This window comes from Myotis yumanensis, unplaced genomic scaffold (assembly GCF_028538775.1).
Source record: "Myotis yumanensis isolate MYYU_CA2020_CCGP unplaced genomic scaffold, mMyoYum1.0.hap1 SCAF_310, whole genome shotgun sequence".
Lineage (NCBI taxonomy): Eukaryota > Metazoa > Chordata > Mammalia > Chiroptera > Vespertilionidae > Myotis > Myotis yumanensis.
This window is the reverse complement of record NW_027224061.1, coordinates 1,041-24,401: the sequence shown is the minus strand read 5'-3', so window position 1 is coordinate 24,401 and position 23,361 is coordinate 1,041. Positions and strand designations below refer to the sequence as shown.

Sequence of the window (23,361 nt, the reverse complement as noted above, 5' to 3'; positions counted from 1 at the left end):
AATTGGACTCTGAAAGCTTACTGGATATTTGATGGGTTAAAATTTTAGAAGGATGATATGGTATTATGGCTAATTTTTAAAGAGTCCTTTTAGAGATAAATACTGTAATATTCACAAAATATATGTTTTGGATTTGGTTAAAAAAATACCAAAAGTGGATGAAACAAATTTGGTCATGAGTTGGTAATTGAAGCTGGGTGATGGATACGTGGATCCATTATCTCAACCTTTATGTCTGAAATGATCTCTAAAAAGTTTCTTTAAAAAAAAAAAAAGCAATGGGCCCTGGACAGTTAGAGCGTCCTGGGTTTGATTCAGGTCAAGAGCACGTACCTACCTCATTTGCAGGCTCCTCCCTGGCCAGGGGGCGTGTGCAGGAGGCAACCAATCGATGTATTTCTCTCACATGGCTGTTTCTCTCGGTCTTTTCCTCTCTCTCCCACTCTCCCCCCCCAAAAAAAATCAATGGAAAAATATCCTCAGGCAAGGATTTAAAAAAAAGAGCAATGGTACCACCTCATGTCCATTAGGATGGCTAATATTTAAAAAAAAAAACAGCAAATAAGTGTGGGCAAGGATGTATAGAAACCTCAACACCCTTGTCAACATTGGTGGGAATGTAAAATGGTATAGCTGCTATGGAAATATGATGGTTCCTCAAAAAAAAATTAAAATTAAAAACAGAATTACCATATGATCTGGCAATCCCACTTTTGGATATATACCCCAAAGAATTGAAAACAGTGTCAAAGAGATATATACTTTCATGTTCACTACAATATTATTCATAATAATCAAAGGTGGAAGCAACCCAAATATATGGATGGATAAACAAAATGTGGTATATACATACAATGAAATATTACTCTACCTGAGATATTACAGGAAGTTCTCATGCATGCTACAACAGGGATGAACTTTGAGAATGTTATGCTGAGTGAAATAAGCCAATTACAAAAAGACAAATACTGCATGATTCCATTTACATGAGGTATCTAAGGTAGTGAAATTCATAGAGATATAAAATAGAATGGTATTTGCCAGTAGTTGGGGAGTGAGGAATGGGAAGTTGTTATGAATAGGTATAGGGTTTTAGTTTGTAAGATGAAAGAGTTCTGGATACTGGTAGAACAATGTGAATGGGAATTATAAATACTACTGAACTGCATACTTAAAAATGGTTAAGAAGGTAAATTTTTTATGTATTCTACCACACTTGAAGAAAAAATAAGCCTACCCACATAGCAGCAGCTTATAGTGATGACAGGTGAATACCTGGCCATTAAGAAAACTGCAGAAAATCAGATTAGTTACTACTAGTTGCTCCTAATTATATAAACCTAAGCAACATAAATCACTTAAAAAATTCCTCAAATTTTATCTTACCCATTTCTTTCTTTAATTTTTCCTTTACTGATTTTTAGAGAGAAAGGGAGAGGGAGAGATAGAAACATCAATGGTGAGAGAGAATCATTGATTGGCTGCCTCCTGCATGTCCCCTACTGGGGATTGAGCCCACAACTTGGGCATTTGCCTTGACAGGGAATCAAACTGGTGACCTCTTAGTTTCTGGGTTGACGCTCAATTGCTGAGGCACACCGGCCAGGCCTTACCCATTACTTTAAGAGCAGAGGTTGGCATACATATTTTGGTAAAGGGCAAGATAGTAAATATTTTAGGGTTTAAAGTCTAAGAGGCAAAAATAAGGATATTATGTAGGAAGTTAAAAGAAAAAAAGAAAATGTCCACATTTTAAAATAAACGAAAAAGAAAGATAAGTGAGTACAATTTTTTATGATACAGGTATACTTATGAGAAAAATGGAATTCTTATTTGGGAATAGATAACATTCTGCTTACATGAGATTCAAAGTCAGTGTTTCTGTACATTAAAATCTATTGCAAAAGTTCAATTAGTGCTGATTTGTAATAAGATTTTGCCTATTTCATTTTACCTAAAATAAATATGGTGGCCTATAGCCAAGGCCAATTGGCCTTGTTCTAGCGACCCTCACCTACCCGGCAGATGCTAATGGGTAATCCTCAAGGAAGCCTCTTCAAAGAAGAATGAAGCTCTCTCTCTGAAGTGCTGCAGCACCTCAACTCCCTCCCAAAGGAACTGAGGAAGAGCTAGGCCTTAAAGTGACACTCACCTCTGTTAGATAAAGGTGACAGGAAGGCGTCTTGCATTTGTGGTCCCTGGGATGAGGCTGTGTCTATCTCATGGTGGGTAGGGCCAATGTTGCTGAGCCAGCTCTGACTTCGCTGGACATTAGAGAGGCCAGCATCTATCTCAAGGTTTAAGAAACGGTCAGCTGATTGAGATTTTAACAGCTGCTCTCCCACTGCAAGGCAGGCCCAAAAACAAGAAAATGGAAATTCAAGATGCACACACTGCCATTTCCAATTCAGTCCTTTCAGCTTCTCTTCCCGAACTCGCTCAATATTAGAAGTTAAAAGCCAATAACTGTCCTACACTGCATCCCCCGCCCATAAACCAGGGCTGGGGGCTGTAACAAAATGGACTGACTAGGTAATGCCACCCAGGAGTCATCTAACATCATCACATCTTACTAGAACTAGGCAAAATTTTATTCTGTTCATCTTTGATGTGATTTTCCTTGGTTCTAAGATGACATGAAGTTTCCAAATGCCATAATTAAAGGCTTTTGTTTCAATTTTCTTAAGTGACAATTAGAACAGTCTTCCTTAAAAAGACCTGAACTAAAAAACCTTATCTTTTAACTTTTCTTTCACCAAAATGCAGTTTCACTTTGTCCCCTCCTACTTTAGGAGATGGGCTCTCAAAGATGCATTTTTACCATTTCTCTGGAATGAGCTGTCAGTTAAGGAACAATTTAGCTTATTTTGATTAACCAATTCCAAAACTCCTTCCCATAGTAAGTGTGGTAGTTCTATATTCAGTCAATTCTCAACTTGATAATGTGAGATAACTATATTTATACATTGGACTTCAAGGTCAGTCTCTGAGACATAGGTTCTACTTTATTCACATCCTTGATCAAAATGGTGGATGATCTGACTGATGTACAAAAACTCGGCTTTTATCTCTTTCTGAGTTTGGAATGAAAAGACTTCTTTGAATATCAACTAACTGCAAAATGTCTAAGTTCCTGGAGTAAAACACACTCGCCTGTACCTTGACACAAGCTTGCACTACCTGTTCGGAGTTTGCCGTTCTTGAAAGGAGAACTGAGAGAAGAGGCTGGGATGATGGGAAGTGGCCACAGGAAATCTTTGTGGAGTCTCTTCAGGGCTATCACAAAGTTGTCCACCCGGGCAGCTCGGGCACGCTCCTTGCAGAGCCAACTAATGAGTTCAAAGCCCAACTGGGCTGCAAAGCAACCCAGGTCCTTGAGCCGAACTTCTTCTAAGAGACGCCGAGCATGTCTCCAGAGCATCATGTCAATATACATGTTCTCTGCACAGTCGCTGTCTTTACTCCATCTGTAAGTGGGAACACAAGGAAGCTACAGAAAAACCTTTACTGGAAGGCTTCACATACTTTTACGTAGTAGCATGAGTGCGCTGATAGGGAGGTGAGAGATCCAAGATCTAATTCTGATTGAAGAGGAGAATAAAATATTAGGTCTTCTCCTCCTTGTGATACCACAACCCGCTGAACAATGCCTGGAACTCAGCAGGCTTTTACAGCGTAATTGTAGAATGAATACATGGAATAGGAGAAAACAGGAGGCAAAGCCAAACCAGGCAAGAGGTGGTAACTGCTTGAAGGAAAGACAGGGAGGACATAAATGCTATATTTAATTTAAAGACCAAGGAAAAGAGGGGAGGAAATCAGATCATAGAAACTAATGAGAAGAAAGGTGAAATGAAGTCTTGTAATGTGAGTTATGTAGACAACTTAAAAAATACAAATAAAAAAATAATTTAAAAAAATTAACAATTTCACTAAATCCAGTCTATCTTCCCTTACCTGTGGGGGCTGGTGTGCCCACCTGGTCTGTAACGGTATGTGGTGCTTCCATGAGAGGCAGCCCTGGAGCAGGCGGCCTGGACTCAAGTCTCAGCTCTGCACTCATTAGTTGTGTGAACATAACCAAGTTTATGTTCTGGACTCTGTTTCTTCACCTGAATCGTGTGGGTAACAACAGTACCTACCCTTATGTACCCTTAGCAGTTGTTGAGAGAATTAAAGACCTACACGTGTAAATGCCAGAACCATGCTTAGCACATAGTGAGCACTGAGTCTGCGTTCGTATTTAAATTCAGGGTATGGCTGAGAAGCTTCTGTTTGCCTGACAATTGTTTATAGGTTGCATTTCACGTGTATATAGCCCAAGATTGTGTGTATGTTGCAAGTGGGGGTGATATTAATGGCTGTGATAAGAAAAAGCAGTTAAACATCACAATAAAAAAAGTTCAGTAAGCTCTATGTGCCAGGCACTGCAGACACAATACGAACAATATGAAAGGATTAGGGAAAAGAAAAAAATAGGAGACAAGAACGTGCAACACAAGAAGGAATCATGGACCTCACAAACGGGGAAATTCTATTTTATAATGTTCAGTGTGAGTCCACAGCTGACCTCTCAGAAGCAACAGCCCACCCACGGGGGATGGAGGTTCCCATCTCCAGATGTACTTCCTTGTTGCTCTCCCACTGTTTTAATGATCTCTCCAATCAGAGTCACAGGACAATCAAGCATATGAGGACTGAATTTTTTTTTTTTTTGTCAAGTAGTACAGTTAGAAAGGAGGATAAAACTGTTGACTGTAAGAAGACTTTTGGATTACCTGCAGCTTTATTATCTTCCTTTTTATCCTATAATCAAGTAATTTAAAGTTAATTACATTCCGAACAGATATATTGAGACCTCTAATACAAGGGGCAGAAAACTGTAGAAGTGAACTTTGGAGGAAGAAGAAAGGCAAGTTTTCTGAGAATTGCAAAAGGAAGTGCAAGTAGATCAAGTAGTTGTTTTCATGAGATCTGACTTTACAAATGCCCTGAAATGCAATGTCACTCAATGCCCTAAAAGCATAATGGCTTTTCATCCTTTTACCTTTTTCCCGAAGGCCCAGATGGCATACTTAGTGTTTTCTGTAAGCTGAATTTACTAGCAGGTACGTTGTCAGCTGACTGGGACAAACTGATGCTGCGATTCCTGAAGAACTCAAATCCTCCGCTTGAACTGGGTTCCTGCAAGTGCACACAATGTGCAGTGAGGTTAGAGGGGATGCCACACGGGTATATGCCCAGAGAAGCTGCCCAATTTGCAACTAACCTGAGCTGTAGGTGTGGATGGAGGTGTCTCAGATTCTCCAGAGCCAATGGCTTTAAGAAATCGAATCATGTGCCGACATAAGTCCCACTTGCCTTGCTCTAGGGCTGTGTTGAACAGAAGGGTGGCATGTTGCCTGCTTACTGCTGGGACTTCCATATTCTACAAAAACAACCAAGGAAGACAAGCATTCCTTTTATGCTGCAAATAATTTGGGAAACTATGAGCAACTCTTTATCTCCATGGTTCCCTAAACCCAGAGGAGAGATGCAGCTGCAACACTGCAGGGGACAATTTAACAGCGAAATTAAAGGAGCACTAGAAGTATCAGACAGGAAGAGCTGTGGTGCATACTGTGCTGCGTAACGTAAATTGTGAATATTGAACGCCCACTACATGCCAGAGCGTTATATAAACCTCACACACACTCTTTCACTGCCCCTAGACCAGTGGTCGGCAAACTCATTAGTCAACAGAGCCAAATATCAACAGTACAATGATTAAAATTTCTTTTGAGAGCCAAATTTGTTAAACTTAAACTATATAGGTAGGTACATTGTTATTAACTTAATTAGGGTACTCCTAAGCTGGCCTTTGCTAAAAACATCCTCAATCTGAGGGGTCGACCTCAGCGAACGTACCCCCACTTCTTCTAACGCCACTTCTTCAAAATACACTCGCCCAGGCCAAAAACCGACTTCTGCGCATGGGCCACGAAGTTTCAATCACACTGTACGTGCGCGCCCGCATGTGGTATTTTGTGGAAGAGCCACACTCAAAGAGCCACATGTGGCTCGCGAGCCGCGGTTTGCCGACCACTATCCTAGTGAATCGGCAAAATGGGTACGTCATTCCTATTTTACAGATGAGAAAACTGACTTAAGTAACTTGTTGAAGCAAGAATAAAAATCTAGATTTGCCAGACTCCCAAAAAGCCCAGGTCTGTCTCCTGGGACAGCTTTCTGAGGACGGGAATTAAAAATCGTTGCTTTGGGCAGTAGTATGTAGTACTGTTACACAAACAGCATCCTAAATAATTCTTTCACAAATTTATTTATTTGTTATCCTCACCCAAGAACATGTTTATTGATTTTAGAGAAAGAGGAAGGGAAAGAGAGAGAGCGAGAGAGAGCAAGAAAAACATCGATTTGAGAGACATGGATCGGATGCCTCCTCTACTCGCCCTGACTGGAGATAGAACCTGCAACCTAAGTTAAGTATGTGCCTTGACCAGGAGTCAAACCTGCAAACTTTTGGTGTATGGGACAACACTAGAAACCAACTAACCCACACGGCCAGGGCTCTTCCGCAAATTTAACCTTACTGCCTACTCTGACCTTCATGGAATGGTGACTAATAGACAAGTTTAACTGTAATTAATCCACAGCAACTTAGGGATTCTGATAGAACAAAAGTTTCCAATTTCACTGATTCAGAGATCACTGAAAGTCTAAGGAGTGACCTAAAAAACAACAACAGCTGCATTAATTTGTTTCTATTTTTATGATTCTGTGGCTCTTTAAGATTAATCAAGGAATCAGAATTTCATGGCCGTCCAGCCTCTGCTGAAATATCTCTGGTTTCAATCAGTTGTCACTGTCGACAGGAAATCTGCCTCAGGCAGTCTGAAACCAGGTTTATGGTTAGCTTCTTACATCAGCAACAGAACTTTACAGTCATCGAAACTTTAGTGCAGCCTGTCAAATCCACATCAGACACACAGGAACAACAAACTATCAAGCAGCCTTGTCAAATATATAGTGAAGCAAATTTTCAAGAGTCTCAAAGGACACATTATTTTGAGAAGAACTGCAATGAGAGTAATTACTGGGCAGGCCTGAGTCCTCTTAACTCACTGTGGGAGCCTCATAAAAGGTGCCCTGCTATGACCCAGGCTCTAACCAGAGTCCCCGCATCAAGCACACACTACAAGGAAACACCTATTATGTATGCTGGGGTGGCTCAGACAAACCCAGTAATATTCATGTTGTATGTACTATAATACATATAATATGATACTTCTTCAGTATTACTCAAAATAGTATTATAAACTCATCAGTCTGTTTTAGGCCTAATTATGGACAAACAGGATTTTTAAAACTCTGCAATGTTACTATCAAGCAATGAATGCATAAATGAATGGAACAACACATTGATGTTTCACTCTCTGTCTCCCTTCTCTCTCTGAAAATAAATAAATTAAAAAAACCTGCAATGTTCCTTTTTAATATTCAAAGAAATTTTCTATTTGATAAAAATAAGTTCTTCAAAAGCAAAGATATAAAATGAATAGAAAACAGGACTGAATTAATTCCTTAAACACAATCACAGTGTCAAAACAGGACATTTCTTTTTCCCCAGAAGTTTAAGATCATTAATTCTTGTATCTTTATAAGAAGAGAGCTGTTACCTGTAAGATAATAAGGTAAGAGGCAGCTGTGTCCAAATCCTGAGCCATCAAACATTCCTCAAACAAGTCCTTGGGGTTTCCCACGGCTGCAAAAAGGTAGTTCCACAGGGCATACTCGGTCTTCCTGGCACAATGCACAACGGTCTGCAGGAAGAGGGGGAACTCGGTGATAAACTTCGCCACTGTGGGAAGCAGGGGGTCGGGAATGGGCTCCCGTGAGGTAGCTTCCTCTTCCAGCACTTCATGGAGCATGAGCTCCAGCACGTGAGGGAAGTAGGGTAACGCGGAGCAGGACTGGGCCAGGAGCAAGGCCTGCTCCCCGAGGTTCCTGACCAGCAGCTGACGTAGGATGTGGTGGAGGTAGATCTGCGAGGTTCTCTCCACGACACAGAAGGGGAAGAGCACCTCCAGCTGCTCCCTAGCACTGCTCCGAGTGTACAGAGAGTCGTAGAGCACAGTGTCATTGACAGCACCGAGGACTAACGCATCTTCAAACAGAACCGCCAGCGGGTAAATGTTGATGTGGAAAGGCAGCATGATCCGCTGGGACAAGAAGGAATGGGGCTTGCGGTGGTCCCTCGGGAAGAGAGGGAGCCAAACTTTCATCCCTGCCCCTCCACAGCTCAGCCAGAGGGCCTCCAGGAGGTGCCGCTTTTGTTTATTTGCTCGACATGTAGTCCATACATTTTCAACAGACTGAGCTAGTACAACAGGAGGACAGAATGGCAGCTGGAAAAGGAGACAAGAATCAGGTTTTTTTCCTATTAAATCTGTAGGTTAAGTTCCTAGGCACTAATTTCCCAAGACTTTCAAAATGCAAGTGCAACTTTTTAGGAAAATTACGGTAACTTATTTAGAATTAGAGTTAATAATAATCCCCTGGCCTTTCAGAGTATGTGTATTTAAATCTAAAAACCAAAACCTATGAACTTCACCAGTTTATACTATTTTCCCATTAGAATTTGGAAATAATGCCTAAGCAATAACATCTGGAGTATGGAACATTTTATTATTATTTCGGGACCTTATCCTTCACCCTTTACAAATTGTTTTATTCCCTGAGGCTTAAGGCTATTTTCACGTACTTTCTCAGTGTCCAAATCACAAGACAATACTCTCCTCTTAAATTATTTTATTCCCTCATCCTGATGCCATACATTGTTAACGTCCTAGATGATGTGTATTCACTTACCAGTTTCCTCTGGTTCGGGTTACTGTCCTTCTCCCGGATCTGCGGGCCTGACCGGTCTCTCTGCATCATGATGAGCTGCCCTGCAAGATTCAGCATAATGCTCTCTGCATCACGAGCCTGAAGAAAAAGAAATTGAATCCACACTAAATTTTAGGTATGTTTTCAGCATTTTCTCCCTAATCCCTAAGGTTTACAGTTTAAACGACCAACAATATTTATTGAGTGTGTACCCTGTGTAGCTATTCTGTTAGGCTCTGTGGGTATGTACAAGAAGATTTCTGACTAGGCTAGGAAATGCTTAACACAATGTAATTAATGAACATGCAAATCAATATAAAATTGAGGGCTGAGCTGAATTATCTTGGAAAAATTAAGAGACCTTCAGAAGTTCATAAAAATGAGAGTTCAATTCAGTGGCAATAGAGAGTTCAATAGGTGGCATAGCTAGAGAAGGCTTGAAGGATGAGGAAGACATACATGGGTAGGTGGGAAAGGTTTGGTACTCTAATTGAAGAACAAGTGTAAATTACATGGATAGGCTGGAATAATTCTTTTGGGAAAGTGAGAACAATCTGTCTAGATTAGGGGTATTATGAGAAAAACAGTGGGTGGTAACAAACCTTCAGTTGTAAAAAGGAAGAGTAATTTGACTAAAAAAACCCCCCACAAAACAAAAGCTTACTGATATCCTACACATAAAGGGTAGAAAAAGAGGACTGAAGCAAATTCTTTTTTCTTCAGTTGGACCCATGCATTCAACATTTTCTAATGATAATATTACAATATGTAAGAACAGGTGACCACACAGCATTTTCAGGCAATTTTAATGAACTCTTCAGAAACCTATAACCCAAAAGAAGGGACAACCTGTATCCTTTAAACCCTAAATCTAAAGGAACCCTACACACCATCTCTTACCTCCCCAAATCCCTGAAAGATTATTCTCATTGGGGTTTCGGAGATAAGGGCTCCCTCTCATGAGGGAGGCATTTGACTGTTGACTTGTTCTCACTGCTAGCTTTTTAAAAATCTTTAATATTAATGAAGCCATGCTTTGCTGTAGCAATCTTGGTCTTCCCTCTGTGGAAGACGTATTCCATCTATTTCCTATTATACAGTTCGAACTCAATCTGCTCTTTACCAAGTTAGATATCTCCTCGTTGTGAAATGCCCTCCTGTAGCAGGGCACCTAGCACTACTCATGCTACTGATTGCCTATTGTATCTGAGATATCAGGAGTCCTTTTTTTCCTAATATAAAAATGGCAAACATAATTAAAAGTACGGAGAATAGTATAATGAACCCCATATTCCAATCATCCTAATCCACAATTATCAAGAGTTTGTTGTATTTGTTCTATCGATCCCTTTTTTAAAATTTATTTTGCCAAAGTATTTTAAAGATAGCATGCCATTTTATTCCTATACACTTAATCTGCATCTCTAAAATATATGAATGTTTGCTTATATAATCATAATGCCAATATCACATCTAATAAAATTTACAATTCTTCCTTAGTGTCATCTCTCAGTCCATATTTAAATATCTTTACTTGTTTTAACAGTGTCTCTTTATAGTCAGTCTGACTCAGGATACAAATGAACTTACGCATTACATTACCTGTTATGGCTCGAACGTCTTATTTAGATGAGTCTCCTCTTACTATACTTTTCTCTCCCATGTCATTAACTTATTCTAGCTCTTCTACATTCTGTTTCCTGTGGTGTTAAACTAAAATTCCCTGTATTTCCTGTGAATGGAAGATGACTTTATACAATTTGGGTTCAATGTTTTTGGTAGTAACTCTTCATGTTGCATCACCCAGGAAGCATGCCACACCTCACTCTCCCACTTTCCTGATAAGACTTATTAAGACTAAGGTATGACCACCTCATTCTTTCACTGTAAAGCCCCCACCAACCTTTCGTCTGCTGATTTCACCTAATAACCATTGCCTGAATCAGTTATTTCCTTGGGCGACTCTTTAATTCTTACATTCCTCCCACATCTTTTACCTAGAATTCTTCTGTAAAACAGAACTTTTCCTTATCAACTATGACTATCTGGTTACCATGACATATTTTGCAGAGGAAATGGGATCTTTATTTTAAAGGAGTTTCATGAAAGTGCCTTAATAGGAAGAAAAAGACAGACTGAGCAGACAGGGATGACAAATCTACATGGAATTTTCCTATGAAAATGGGTTCCACATTGATATGAAGTTTGGAAACCATTGGTTTAATGTAAGGAGCCTTGGAATAGAAGGTATGCAACCTGGGTCCTGGTGGCACCACTACATGCTTTTACCATAAAAGATAGCATTCTCCTTCCTCTTCCCTCATCATTAACTAATGGGAGTCCTCCAGACGTAAATCCATGCTACTTCTTTCCATCTTCTTTGTCATTGCCCAAGTTTGGGCCACTAAATGCAACTCACCTAGATCATTACAATGCTTCCCAGAGAATCTCCCTACATCCTGTTTTGTCCTACTCTAGTTCATTTCCTCCTTACAGTTAGAGTACATGTTATAAAGTTTACATGTAGTAATATCCAGCTTAAAATTAAGATAAAGTCTGAAGTCTCTATCAACAACAGGACTCATGTCCTGACATTCCATGCTTCAGTCACTCTGAAACTCTTCCAATTCCCTGCACGTGTCATGTTCTCTCTTATCTACGGGTCTTTGCTCTACTGTTCCTTCTGCCTCAACTGCCCGCCACCCCCTCTGAGCCTCCCCGCCCCCCCCCACCCCCCCACCCCACACACACACACTTTACTTAGATAACCATCACTTGTTCTTCAGGTCTCCACCTGAATGGTACAGAAATCTCTGATTGTTCAGACTACTCCGCGTTTTTGTTACACACTCTTAGTAACCTGTACTACTTTTGGTATACACCTTACAATTATAATTACTTATGTAATTACTTCTTTATTATTGAGCAGAAACCATGTTTATTTAGCTTGTCACTGTAACTCAGCATCTACACATAAGGCATATACTAGACACTTAGTATTTATTTAGTGAACAAATAAACAGTTCCCAATATCAACTTAAAAAACTAAATACTGAGATGACAATTCTAAAGAGCTCATAACAGAATGATACCTGCTGTGGCATTTTCAAGGTGATTCCATTCTCTGTACTCACTGATGTCAGAGTGACAGATACTACCAGGAAAGGGTGAGGAATGTAGCGTGACATGGAGACTTCCTGAAGAACCTGGATACCAGCAGTAGTATTTGGACTGTAACAACAAAAGAGAAACCCACACACCTCAAAAACAATGCTAGCAAGGTTGCTCCCCCGACCCCCCGCTATTAAAAGTATTAGTTTTCATACTATGGATGACCCGATGCCTTCTATCTATTGTTCCCTCTTTCCCAAGTATCCTTTAAGCAGCAGACTGACAAGGTTGAGTCATCCGCAGGGAGATGAGGGAGAAAGAAAGGAAGTAAGATGTAAAAGGGAAGAAAAGCTAGGGAAGAATGTATAAAAACAGCTTAGTTGGTTGAGAAAGGATATAGGTTCTATCTAGACTAGTAAGATTTCTTAATTTTTATCTTTACATTACTCCTCAATCACTATGCTACTTTACCAAATACACACTTCATGGCTGCTTAAAAAAAGAAACAAACAAATAAAAAACCTGAGAGCAAAACAAAACTCGAGAGGCATGATCTAAACGCTGCAAGCCAACCAGATGCCAAGAGGAATGCAGGCAACACACAGCAGCAACAGGACTGCCCGCTTCTCCTGCCCAGACCACAACCACCAGCTCAGTGGGAAAGGTGCATCTGCTGAGGACATGCCTCCTAGTGCCTTCAGGCTGTGGAGTCCTTAACTTTCCCCACGTGTCCGGATACTCAGGTAGTGACTGACCACTGCTTTCAAGGTTGTGAAAAAATTAGTATCTGAAAGGTTTACTCCATCCCACACTAGATATTTTTTTCAAACGAATCCAGTAAAATTACCCGAAGAAGTTAATGCAGGCTTATTTATTTATTTACTTGTCTTGGTAGCTAAAAAATACTGTATGAATATCACTAATTAAAACTCCTTGTTTTTAAAACAAACAAAATCCCCCACTAAATATGAAATTAGAGTAACTGTTTCAAAAAATAAAAACTACAGAGGAAACATGATACACAGGAGCAAAGAGTGACTTGTCACATGCTCTGGACTTACCCCTCAGACTTCTTCTCAATACTGTAAAGGCATATTGAGCAGTCAGCTCTAAACACTACCACCATGTCCCGGAAGACACTAAGCAGTAAGGTCTCTGCTTGTGCTTTGGTGATGTGAGCAAAGGCATTGTCCAGATTCGATGTTCGCAAATAAACTCTCAGCTGCAGAAAATAGAAATAAAGAAAACTGGAAAAACAAGATGCCTACCGGAGATGCTTAAATCCATGCTCTTTATCTACTGATGTTTTTCAAGTAAGAGAAGTTAAAAGGCTAATGTGAGCATTAATAATAAATGGATAATGTTTATATTTTGACAGAGAAGGCTCATTCTACAAATAATCAAAAGATGAAGTGATCAAAACTGAGACTGTACTATTAGATACTCCTTTTAGATCTGAATATTTAGACCTGATTTAAGGAGACAAACAATTTCTCAAAAATAAACACAAATCAATAAACAACCTTTACAAACTTTTCTTTTTAATTTATTTTTTAACTATTTACAAACTTTATAGAGAATGTCTAACAGATAAAAATCATCAGAAAAAGTATCTAGAACTCCTTATTATCCCTTTAAATTTTTTTTAAAGTAGTAACCTGATAAAGGAATACACTATTGATAAACTCCAACAACATCGAGGAATCTCAAAATAATTATGAGTGAAAGAGGACCAAAAAAAGAGTATGATTCTGTTCATAAACATTTCTAGAAAAATGTAAACTAATTCAAAGTATCAAGAACAAGGTTGCCAGACAATGAGGTGATGGGGAATTGTAGTTGGGTATGTGGGACAGAAAGAAAAATTATAAGGAACCCAAAGGAAACTGTTAGGGGTAATGGATATATTTATTATCTCGACTTTGGTGACTGTTTCTTGGTGTGTAAATGTCATTACATCCTATATAATAAAACGCTAATATGCAAATTGTCCCCTTGACCAGGAGATCAACCAGGGGGCTAGGCTGGCCAGCCAACTGTCTGCGGCCCCTTCCCCTGGCCAGCTAGCCCCAATTGGGGTGGGTGGGCTGGCTGGACCCCACCCGTGCACGAATTCATGCACCGAGCCTCTAGTTAGATTATATACTTAAAAGAAAAAAAGTTGTAACCTGAAATGAAAATGCCATTATTTAAAAACTAATTCTTGATTAAAAAATAAAGTTTTATTTATTTTCCAATAAATTACTTTTATATAAAACAAAATAGTGCTTAGTATCTTTAAAAATATAACAATGCTATTTTTTGAGAGAAAAAACTTACCTCTTCTTGACGGTCACTTATGTTATAACATGCAAGGACAATAAAATCATTCCACCAGGCTAAGCCCCCTGTCACAATCATATTTTGCTCCTTAAAAGAAAAAAAATTACCTTTATTTATGCTGCCAAAAATTACATTAATACACTAATAACATATTCTAAACAAATAATGAAAGCTGAAGTTATTTCTGCTCTAGTCTCATACTCCCAATTAAACATTACTCTAGGGCCTTTATTACTGATTCATATTCTATTGAAAAATATGAACATTTCTGTACAATAGAAAATACATCATTCAAAATTATGGGAATAATGCAGCATCATTATTACCACATTCAAAGACCCTCGTTTAAATTCTGGCTTTATCATATATCAGCTGCTTGATTCTGAATCCTAATTTCTTCTATAAAATGGTAAGTAACAATAGTGCTCTCATTGGGTTGATATGAGGATCAATGCACTAACATATATGAAAGCATCTTAAAGTGCCTGATATTAAATATTAATTTCCTATTTGTTCATGCAAAATTCAACTGCATTTGTATGCTACCCAAATATTCATATCACATGCACATAAGACAAGCAGAAAAATGATCTCAAATTTTGTGGAATGAATCCTGATGATATCTGATGAACTCAATCTAGGATGTAAAAGTAAATCCTCAAGTTAAAAAGTTATAGTCTCTGATCTTAAAGAAAATGAAAGACAAACCAACTATCTCAACACAAAATCATCAAGTATCAAATAGTTTATCAGAATTGACTCAAACATAATCCAACATCACTTAATATTTGATTTTATTTCTAAATAAGCAAACAGTGATTTACATTGTAGTTATTTCATACTGTAGTCTTCTTTTACTTTAAGAAATCAATTTTTAATTTAAAAAAGACTAACCTGGGTAATGTTTCCAAAAAGTTTCCATTTTTTGGTGAGTAAAGAGTAATGTGCAAAACCAAACTTGCCAACCACAGCAATATTCTGTCCAAGCTTATCAATCGCTGAAAACTGATTAAAGAAGAATAATTAAAAACTCTTTTTTACAAACCTATATTTGTTATTATATATAAAGAGCTTAGCATTGCACCAGGCAAATTGACTATTAATAAATGAAATGTAAAATTTAAAGATCTATGTATTTATATACAACTTACATTTAAGTAAATTATAGATGTTATACACTAACAATGTAAAAAGGATCAAGTATTAAAATCTTTACTTTTATTAATGCACTTAGTGAAAGGCTCAGTTCCCAGAATGCCTCTTAATAGCAAATGCTATCCAATGAAAGTTAACACCAACAAAATAACTTACCCGTATAGGCCAATTGGTCTCTAGATAGGTGCTGGAAATCTAAAGAAAATAACACATTAGTTTGGTAAGACTTATGAAATGAATTTAAACCTTAAAGCATTAACGTTACAATATGAGATTCATTTTCTTATACAATGTTTAAAGAGTGTCCAAATATGGGTATTACTAGCAGAGTACTTGGCATTTACCATTTGTATACCAGCCAATATTTCACATCTTCTCTCTCAGTCATTTCATTCTAAGTTTCTAGACACCAGGCTTTTCTTTATCTTTTGACTCTACACAGTTTTTGCTTGTTTTAAATATTCAATACTCAGCAAACACAGACTGACGAAAGGTTTTTAGAGATGCACCCACAGGGCCACCAAGCATTGTGTAGATCAGCCGTGGGCAAACTACAGCCCGCGGGCCGGATCCGGCCCGTTTGAAATGAATAAAACTAAAAAAAAAAAAAAAAGACCATACCCTTTTATGTAATGATGTTTCCTTTGACTTTATATTAGTTCACACAAACACTCCATCCATGCTTTTGTTCCGGCCCTCTGGTCCAGTTTAAGAACCCATTGTGGCCCTCGAGTCAAAAAGTTTGCCCACCCCTGGACTGTAGATGTTATCTACAGTTTGGGCTTGCTGATCGGACCTGTCCTCAAAACAACCTTACCTAATAAAATTAGAGCCCCTGCAAGAGCTTTGTTTTCATTATTTTTATATTTTTTCATTTCTGAATAAAAAAGCAATGATGTTTATGAAAGAAATGCTCCTGTTATATCATTGCTCAGGGCTAACCACTGGGTAGTTTTTACTCTATCTCTAAACAAACATCCATGTACATGTAATATTGTGTGTAAGCTACCATTTCTTATTGAGGTGTTCAACTTACTCATTTATAAGAACTTTTAGTATATTACCTATATTGACTCTTTATCTGCAACCTAAATAGTAAAAATGCCTCCTCATGTTGTCTGTCTTACATCTGTGTACATGGGGTCTTTGTATCACTCCAACAAGAATTTTAAACTTAACGAATTCTCTATGAGCTATCAATGTAGATTAAGTAAATTATAGCTTTACAGAGACTGTGATGTTTTTCACTAGCCTACTGATTAAGACATTTTCATGAGCATGTGGTGAATAGGGGTGAAAATTAACAAAATGAGAGAACAAGGAAAGAATCTTCTGATCTTGGAAAAAGAGAACCTTCAATTTATTTAAATTTATATTCATTTTACTCAAAGAAAAAGTATTACATATTCAAAAAAAGAAAGCCAAATTAAAAAGCCAAGAAAATGTCATCAATCCAGTGGGATTCTTTGCATATGAAGATAAAACAAAACCAAGTAAAAATAATATGCTGAAAACATCTGCATTAACATGGACAAAGTTTATTTATAAAACCACTCGTTAGACTTCACTTGTTATCTAGTAAGCCAACCTATATTCTAAATAAATTACTAGCTGTTTGTACATTAGAAAAATTTAACTCCAGTGCTGGAATTAAAGATAGCAGTGTCAGCCCTAACTGGTTTGGCTCAGTGGATAGAGCGTTGGCTTGCGGACTGAGGGGTCCCAGGTTCGATTCTCGTCAAGGACATGTGCCTTGGTTGCAGGCACATCCCCAGTGGAGGGTGTGCAGGAGGCAGCTGATCGATGTTTCTCTCTCATCGATGTTTCTAACTCTCTATCCCTCTCCCTTTCTCTCTGTAAAAAAAAAAATCAATAAAATATATTTTAAAAAAAAAAAGATAACGGTGTCACAATATATGCTTGAAGAATGCTTAACTTGTATCTTAACGGATATGCCATACTATTCAGGCCAGTAATAAAACTCACTTGATGGGTGAAATTAGTTCAGAATAATGATAACCTAAGGTCATGAACAGGTGGCAAAATAAAAGATGAGCCGTAACCAGTTTGGCTCAGTGGATAGAGCGTCGGCTTGCGGACTGAAAGGTCCCAGGTTCAATTCCGGTCAAGGGCATGTACCTTGGTTGCGGGCACATCCCCAGTAGGAGGTGTGCAGGAGGCAGCTGATTGATGTTTCTCTCTCATCGATGTTTCTAACTATCTCCCTCCCTTCCTATCTGTAAAATCAATAAAAAATATATTTAAAAAATAAATAAATAAATAAATAAGTAAATAAATAAATAAATAAAAGAGGAAAGTAGTTTTGTAGGGGACTGTAAGCAAAAAAAATTTTTTTTTTTTTTGATGAAGAAAACAGTCACCTGAAGGATGTATCTGGAGTATAACTGGGCCAGCCACCCATGACACTAAAAGAACTCCTTTCCCCAATATCTTGGTATTTCATAAGCATTTATGAAATGTGTGGGTGGGTAGAGCGTGAGGTGGGTGCCAACACGAGGAGTTTCTAATCATGGGAACCTAGGTTAAATCTTTTATGATCACACTCTGATGAATATCTGTAAGAAACAGTTTATTCTTTTAAACCTCAAAAGTCTCTGAGGTGCCACAAATGGTTTATTTTCAAAACTCAAAGTGCTTTATTACTCATGTAGTTTTGTATCTGAAGATGTCATAAAATAATAAAAACTTTTATTTTTACCCCAGTAGGTCACCTTTACTGATCTGTGCCACCTGAACTTTGAGCTCTGGCCCCAATACTGAGAACAAGAAATGGCAGAAGTAAGGAAAAGCGGCAGCTAACAAAAACTGCAGAAACTCAGGTCAGGATTCCATACTCAGGCCCAAAGTCATGCCCAACCACTGAGAAACTGAGTGCTGGGGTACAGAATCTCTACTCCTAAATTCTTAGGGTTCTCTTCAGTCTCAAAGAACCTAATTTTTTTCCCTTAAAGTCATTCTGCTAAAACCCTGTCTCCTGCCTAGACCCACTTCTGTCTGTAACTGGTGAGACTGTGAGAGCCCTCTTCCTAGAAGATTTGGTCTGTGCCAACACCACACCTGGTACAGAGGAATGAGAGTAAATCATTTATAAATAAAATAGCCTTTAGAATCCTCGCTGCTGACATGCTTAACACATTGTAGGTGTTTATCTCCCACATTTTATGAAGCTTACTCTTTCCAAATAGCCAGGTTAACTAGAAAACCAACATTTCAGAACACTGGATGGTAATGATTCGTGCACCTTTCAGAAATAAACATTTATATTACACAAAATGCTGATATTAAAATAAATGGCAATCAAAGAAGGAACATACCCTAATACCTCAAGCATACTGTTATTTTTGTTTTTAATTTCATATTATTTGTGCTCCATCTGTCAACAAACTACTTTCAAATTTTTAAAAAATGTGTAGCTAGGGAAACTAAATTAAAACAAACAAACAAAGAAACACCATCTCTACCAGCAACTACCAACCCTGCTTCTTATAAGTATCTGTGATGTTTTAGTTAAAGGAAAAAACATAACATAGAATCTTCTGATCAAGAAACTAACGAACACAAGGGAGAAAACTTAAACAAAACACCCAGTAATCTAGATGAGGAACAGACAGAGCAGCAGAATTAGCTGGAGCTTATTTGATGAACTCTAGCTGTACAAAAAGCATACAAACAAAGCCACTCTGATGGAGTATGTGGGCATTTATCCTAGACAGGAGTATATGTTGAAGGGCAGAATGTTGTCTTGACCTCTGTTTCTTCAGAAAATCATTACTAATGGCTAAGGAGCTGAAAAGTAAAGCATGAAATTACATGAACACTGTAAAACACCCCACCAAAACATCACCACACTGCACTGACTCATGTAGCTGGAGTGCCAGCAAACAAAATACAGGGTAAATCCAAGTAAAACCATTGCCAAAAGGGCACATTCTAGGTTTTAGCTCAAGGTCAGCAACATATGACATGATTGAGTATTTAGTACCGAGGTTGTGAAATAGGTTTGACTATTACTTTAGCTTACATTATGGTAAGAACAAGTCTGACACTACTCTGCTGTGTGACCTTCGGCAACTCACCTAACTTCCCTGAGCCTCAGTTTCCTCATGTATAAAATCCAGTAGGACTACAGGATCTCTGAGGTCCTCCCAGCTCTAAAAATTCTATGAGTCTATTATAACTTAATTGTTGTGGGAGTACAACCCTGGCATTATTTTCATGAATTTTAAGGAACTGAAAGAAATTAGTTAAAGCTAAATGAGTTCATTTTTCCAAATACTGTAGGTATCTGAAGAATAGAATGACAAGAATCTTGCTAGTACTTACTTCGTCTAAAGTTGTAAAATCAGTGTTATAGGATTCTAATATGGGATACTTCATAGATGGTTAAGAATCACAGAATCACTGAATTTTTGAGCTGGAAGGAAATTCAATTTTTGTTATTGCCTGAGGGATTTTTGAGTTCCAGACCTACCTTCTTTGATCCTCTGCTCTACTTGGCTCTCTGGCAACACAGACCTGGCTAGGCAGAACTGGCATTGATGCTAGGTCAGTGTAGAATGAATAGTTCAAAGTATGGGGAAATGAAAATAGCAGAGAAATGGCTATAGGAGAGAAGGGAGCAGTGGAAAATTTTAGTCAAGGAAGTAGCTGATGCAGTTTTATTTAAAATTGTTACTAATTATAAAATGGTATGCACATTGTTTGATTTTACTAATGTAAGTTAAATACACTTTATATTTTAGTGTATACCACATGTCAATGTAGGAGATTTTCTTTCTTTAATTTTTCACCTAATGACCATTCTTCTGTCTCTCATTATCTCTATTCAGAGTCAACTGAAAGTGACATGGGAACTGAAGTAAGCTAGTGAGGGAAGAGTACAGAATATAGAAGGCAAAGAACTGTGGAAAGAGAAACTGACTAAAACCATAATCCAAGAGTAGGCACTGATATACCTAAGGCATTTTGATATCAAAAGGTGAAAGAACACTCTCAGGTCTGAAATTGTATATTAAAGTTTCTTTCAAGTAACTTCAATTGATTGATTAAACTAATTTTATTTGGTATCAAAATTCAAAATTTTCATATTAAATGCCAATTTATCAGAATTACTATAAGAAACTAATTTAAAGTTGTACAATGAGTAAATAATTTGGAATAAGATTAAGTAATAACAAAATTAGTAACAATAAAGTTCTATACTGACCAGAAGTCTGCAAATTTGGTTTAAAGTCAAACAATTAACCTCAATATGTCCCAACGACTACAAGGTCAGCTGCTGCACAGGGTACTAATCAATACTGTTAGTTTCCATGAAATTACTACATTTTTGTCTATGCAAATTTACAGAGCTAAATTTATATCCCCCAAAAAGTTTGGAAGTAAAACAGTTTTGCTCAGTAAGAGGGCAAAACATAAACCCCCTATTTTTGAAACTGCTTACTATTAAAGAACTTAAAGAGGGTGGTAATATGCTCTACGTCAAGTGGAAAGAAAGGAAGCAGAAGACAAGAAAACAAGAACGTGGAAAAGCAAAAGAGAGACATGACAGTCAAAAAGGTCAAAAAAGTTCTCAGTTTTCTAAAGCAACAGAGGAAATATTTAAAAATCTGCTCCAGGTGCTGTCTTACCAAAGATAAGTCAACAGCCAATGAAGACTTACTTGGACCACATGCCAATGTCGATGTCCGAGTAAAGTGCTTAAACTCTGAGACTCAAAACCGCCCTCTGCCAATGAGCTGGGCTTATAGTGAACTGAAGAACTCCTGGGGTTCTGAGTTTGTGAGGCCTCTCCACAGTTCAAGTACAATCGATCCTCCCCCTGAAGCAACACCTGCTCTTGGTTACTCTAGATGAGGGGAAAAAAGGAAGCAGCAGGGCAAAGAAGGAAATAAAAACAACTCAGTATTAGGTAGGGGAAAGTAAGTAAGTGCATAAATTCAGTTTTATTACAGAAAATGTACCATATATCTTAATGGTGATTTTCCTCACAGAAGACACGACTACAAAATGATCTAATGTACTGTTATATTTCAATGCTTACTTCCCAGTGTAAATGAAAATTTTAAGTCCTTTTGTCATATAGATTCCAAAACATGCCCAGGTCTGCAACTGCTATAGCAGTATCTTTGATTACTACTCCAACATGGCAATGCTATGAGACTGTCCATCTGAGAACTAAACCTAACTACTCATTATCTAAGTTTACAAGTTAGTTTCATATAAAATGCCTCATGAATGGTGGTAAGAGAACATGTCTGGTTGAAAGCTTGTGTGTGTGCTCACTTGTGCCTACATGGCAGGAAGGGGTGGGTTGGGGATGGGGGTAACATGATGCTGGAGGATCTTTAAGCCACAGGAGGAGGAAGGACAGGCTAAATCTGTGGTCCTGGTTTGGAACAATTCAATGATCACTTGGTAAATGCTTGGTTAGTGCCAAGGACTGTGTCAAGTTCCGAGGATATTTAGACAAATAAGACAGTTTCTTAATGATTATGCCCTGGTTTTCAATCAAAGGCCAGTGTTCTCCAACACGGGCAAGATTCTTCACTGGCTATTCAAATCAGACAGATCAGTGCCCCTTGTAGTACAAATGTCTTGACATAAAGCTCAAGGGTGCTTTTAAATTATTATTTGGGATGGGGAGAACAAGAAATACTCTATGTTTTTCTGGGCATCCTTATTCTTCAACTATAGTAATAATATAAAAGATTCAGGCTAGGTCCACATTCTTTGTCCATGTATTGTAAATTTTAGCTGCACCAAATATTTTAAAACCCATTGGTGGCAGATATTTAGATATGCACTCCTAACATGTAATATATACTATTATTACATATTAACAATATATAATATTAATATATGTTATTTCAGATTGGTAAAACATGAAGAATTTACATTATAATTTGGGGCAGTATTTCGCAAAACAGGTTCCTAGGCCTATTTTCTTCAATGTATTCCTTAACATTTCATAGTTACATAAGTTTGGGAACTGGTTTTTATACACCAGCTCCTGGACTTGCATAATGCCCCCTAGCATGGAAAGGCCCTGGAGACCCACAATGAAGAAATCTCTACAGCTTTAACTCCCTTATTTCACACATAACATAATCTTTTCTTATCCTGTGTAATTGCTATGGATATTTCTCATAAAGCCTGCTGGAACACACTTTGAGAAAGGCTACTCAGATAAAGACTAAATTTTATTCAAGTTATTTAAGTAAATCTGTAAACACTGCTTTTCCTCAAATTGCTTGTGACCCTTTCTTTTAAAAAAACAACAGCAGCTCAAAAATAAAATTTTAGTGTAAATTTAATGGAAATTTAAAAAAACAATACAGAATCACAGAAAATATACAAAAGAAGATAATATGCCCATTTTAAGAGTATACTCAACACGTGTGTGTCCTAGGAAAAGTCTGATTCTAATATGAAAGCCACTAAAAAAAAAACAGTAACACCCCCAAAACAGTTATAATTAAATAAACTTACCATACAAGGGTTTATGGTGAGTGCACTCTTGATAAACTGAAACAGCAGAATGCCAGGCTGTTTAACTATACTCTTGGGCTCAGGCTCAATTTCAGTATTTTGAGAGCCAAATCCGCTGATTACCCATAGGTGATAGCCTTCTGCACCCCAGCTCTGAGAGAGAGAAGGAGGAAGAAAGAGAAGGAAAACGGGGGAAAATCAAAACACTAAAAAGTTTGTTATCCTTTCTTAGCTTCAAATATTCAAATTCTGAAATAACCAACAGCAGCATGATTAATGACTTTTGAAGGTAAGAGAAACTATGACAAACAACCCAGACAAGAATTTGCATCCACTACAAATACCTACATCGACCACATGCCAGCTGTCTCAGTG

At 37.9% G+C, this 23,361-nt stretch overlaps 1 protein-coding gene across 1 annotated transcript; it reads right to left on the bottom strand.

Moving 5' to 3' along the window:
• Positions 1-2,152: 2,152 nt before the first annotated feature.
• LOC139001297 (guanine nucleotide exchange factor subunit RIC1-like) lies at positions 2,153-23,139 on the bottom strand (the record flags this gene model as incomplete). Its single annotated transcript, XM_070402992.1, has 13 exons — positions 2,153-2,344; positions 3,181-3,467; positions 5,048-5,184; positions 5,270-5,428; positions 7,677-8,405; positions 8,869-8,985; positions 11,979-12,117; positions 13,059-13,219; positions 14,317-14,406; positions 15,214-15,324; positions 15,631-15,669; positions 21,158-21,343; positions 22,987-23,139. Coding segments are annotated over 13 exons (2,500 nt in total), but the record flags the coding sequence as incomplete, so codon positions are not given.
• Positions 23,140-23,361: the final 222 nt, after the last annotated feature.